This window comes from Corapipo altera, unplaced genomic scaffold, assembly GCF_003945725.1.
Source record: "Corapipo altera isolate COAL_440 unplaced genomic scaffold, ASM394572v1 59623, whole genome shotgun sequence".
NCBI classification, from domain to species: Eukaryota; Metazoa; Chordata; class Aves; order Passeriformes; family Pipridae; genus Corapipo; species Corapipo altera.
The window spans coordinates 1-1,989 of record NW_020888944.1 but is presented as its reverse complement, the minus strand read 5'-3'; the positions used below and the strand labels follow the sequence as shown (position 1 = coordinate 1,989).

The window sequence follows — 1,989 nt, the reverse complement described above, 5'->3', positions numbered from 1 at the left end:
GACCATTCCCTGGCAAACCCCAATTCCAGCAGGATTTCAGACCATTCATTCCCTGGCAAACCCCAATTCCAGCAGGATTTCAGACCATTTAATGGCAAACCCCAATTCCAGCAGGATTTCAGACCATTCCCTGGCAAACCCCAATTCCAGCAGGATTTCAGCCAATTCCCTGCAAGCCACAAAATTCCTCCTTTTATCCTTTTTCCTGCTCCACCTCTGGAATTGTGTGTTCCTGCTTCCCATGGGATGATCCCTGCTGCTTCCTCCCCCCCCCTGCCTCACTCCAGCCCAATTTAATCACGGATTTACGGCCCGGATTTCTCTTTTCCCTCCTCGTCAACAGCCACAGCTGAGGGGGGTGAAAAGGGCATCCCAAGGGAATCCAGGGCTTTCCCAGGCCTTTTTCCTGCTGCAGGGCCAGGGATCACTTACTGCCAGCTGGAAGAGCAGGCGGCAGTGCCAGTAGGGAGTCTGCTGGGAGATCTGGATGGCTTTTCGCAGCAGGGGCTTCGCCGTATCCACGGAATTCTGCAACACAAAGCAGGGACACTGGGAATCCAACCCCTCCCAAGGGGCTGCAGAGCAGTTCTGCAGAGGGCTGGGTGGGGAAGGTGAGGAATTGGAATGAAGGGAAAGCAACAGAACCAAGAGGGGAGAGGCTGGAAGAGGATTCCCGGAGAAGCTGCGGCTGCCCCATCCCTGGGAGTGTCCAAGGCCAGGCTGGAACAACCTGGGACAGTGGGATGTGTCCCTGCCCGTGGAGGGGCTTTAATGCCCTTCCAGCCCAACCCCATTCCATGATTCCAACCCCTTGAGGAAAACCCTCTGCTCCCCTCCCACCCCCAAAATCAACCTTTGCCAAAGCGAGGCCTCACTTTGGCCAAGGAAAACTCCCTTTGGAAAACCCACGGTGCAATTCCAGCAGCAGCTTCCAGAATAAAAAAAAACCAACCAAACAAAAAAAAGACAAAAATCCCTTCATGCCTTTTTTTTTTTTCTTTTTTTTAACTACTCTGTATTTACACCCCGACCCTAAAAATCCCATAAAATCGCCCTGTTAATTGGAATTAACTGCTCCAGGGGCTGGAAAGGCAGCTCCTGGTGGGGCCACTCACCTCCTGGCAGTACAGCTCCGACAGCAAACTGGCTGCCTCGAACTTCACATCTTCAAACTGGGGGATCTGGCACCAGAGTTAAGGAATAACGGACACAGGGTGGAAAACAGCACCAGCCTGGCCCCCAAAAACTCTGAACCCCTCAGGAAAGCTGGGATTAGATGGGCCTTAAAGTCCCTTCCAAGCCAAATCATCCTGGGGTTCAATGAAAGAGGCCCCCAGTGATGAAAGAGTTTAAAAATAGATTTAAAATAGGTTAAAAGCACCAGTTAAACCCCCACCCCAGGCCCTTGGAAGTGCTTAAGGAGTTTCCATGGAGGTGTTTTGTGCTCAGCACCTGTAAAGGACAATCAACTCTCTCTTCAAACACCTCAAGGCTCTTTGGGAGGGAATTCCTCAGCTCTTCCCAGTGATCCACCCGCTCCCTGGACCTGCTCCCACCCAACCCAGCAGGAGCAGGCAGGAGAAGCAGCAGTGCTGGGCCAGGAAAAGGATACCTGCTGGGATATCAGCCACTGCAAGGGAACACAGGGGGTTAGTCTGGGACCAGCACCCACCGGGACCCCTCCCTCACCCCCTCCATCCCACTCACCGCCTTCTCCAGGTGCTGGGACACCCCCATCGCCTCCCTCCCCTATTCCAGGGCTCCCCCGTGCCCCCCAAACCCCGCTCACCGCCTTCTCCAGGTGCCCTCGGGCCTGGTCGCCGTTGCGGGTGTGGTGGTAGAGGACGGAGCCGAGCTGGAGGTGCGTGCGGGCCTCCATTCTGGCGGGGGGCTTGCGGGGCAGCACAGCCTGCAGGCAGTGCACGCAGAGCCGCACCTTGGGCGGGCTGGACGTGCGGAAGTGCTCGGCCAGGCCCAGCAGCGCCAGGT

The 1,989-nt window shown here is 55.9% G+C and overlaps 1 protein-coding gene across 1 annotated transcript; it reads right to left on the bottom strand.

The window, feature by feature from the left end:
- Positions 1–336: 336 nt before the first annotated feature.
- LOC113942097 (MAU2 chromatid cohesion factor homolog) lies at positions 337–1,980 on the bottom strand. The gene is made up of 4 exons (XM_027633236.1): positions 1,790–1,980; positions 1,613–1,630; positions 1,116–1,181; positions 337–528 (listed from the first exon to the last, which is right to left on the bottom strand). The coding sequence occupies exons 1-4, from the start codon at positions 1,877–1,879 to the stop codon at positions 337–339; spliced, it is 366 nt and encodes a 121-aa protein (XP_027489037.1). The 5' UTR covers positions 1,880–1,980.
- Positions 1,981–1,989: the final 9 nt, after the last annotated feature.

Excerpts from the sequence above, each read along its gene's own strand:
- LOC113942097 (XM_027633236.1), bottom strand. The coding sequence starts at position 1,879 with ATGGAGGCCCGCACGCACCTCCAGCTCGGCTCCGTCCTCTACCACCAC. Across the intron at positions 529-1,115 it reads CGGAGCTGTACTGCCAGGAG|AATTCCGTGGATACGGCGAA; the intron begins GTGAGTGGCCCC and ends TTTGTGTTGCAG.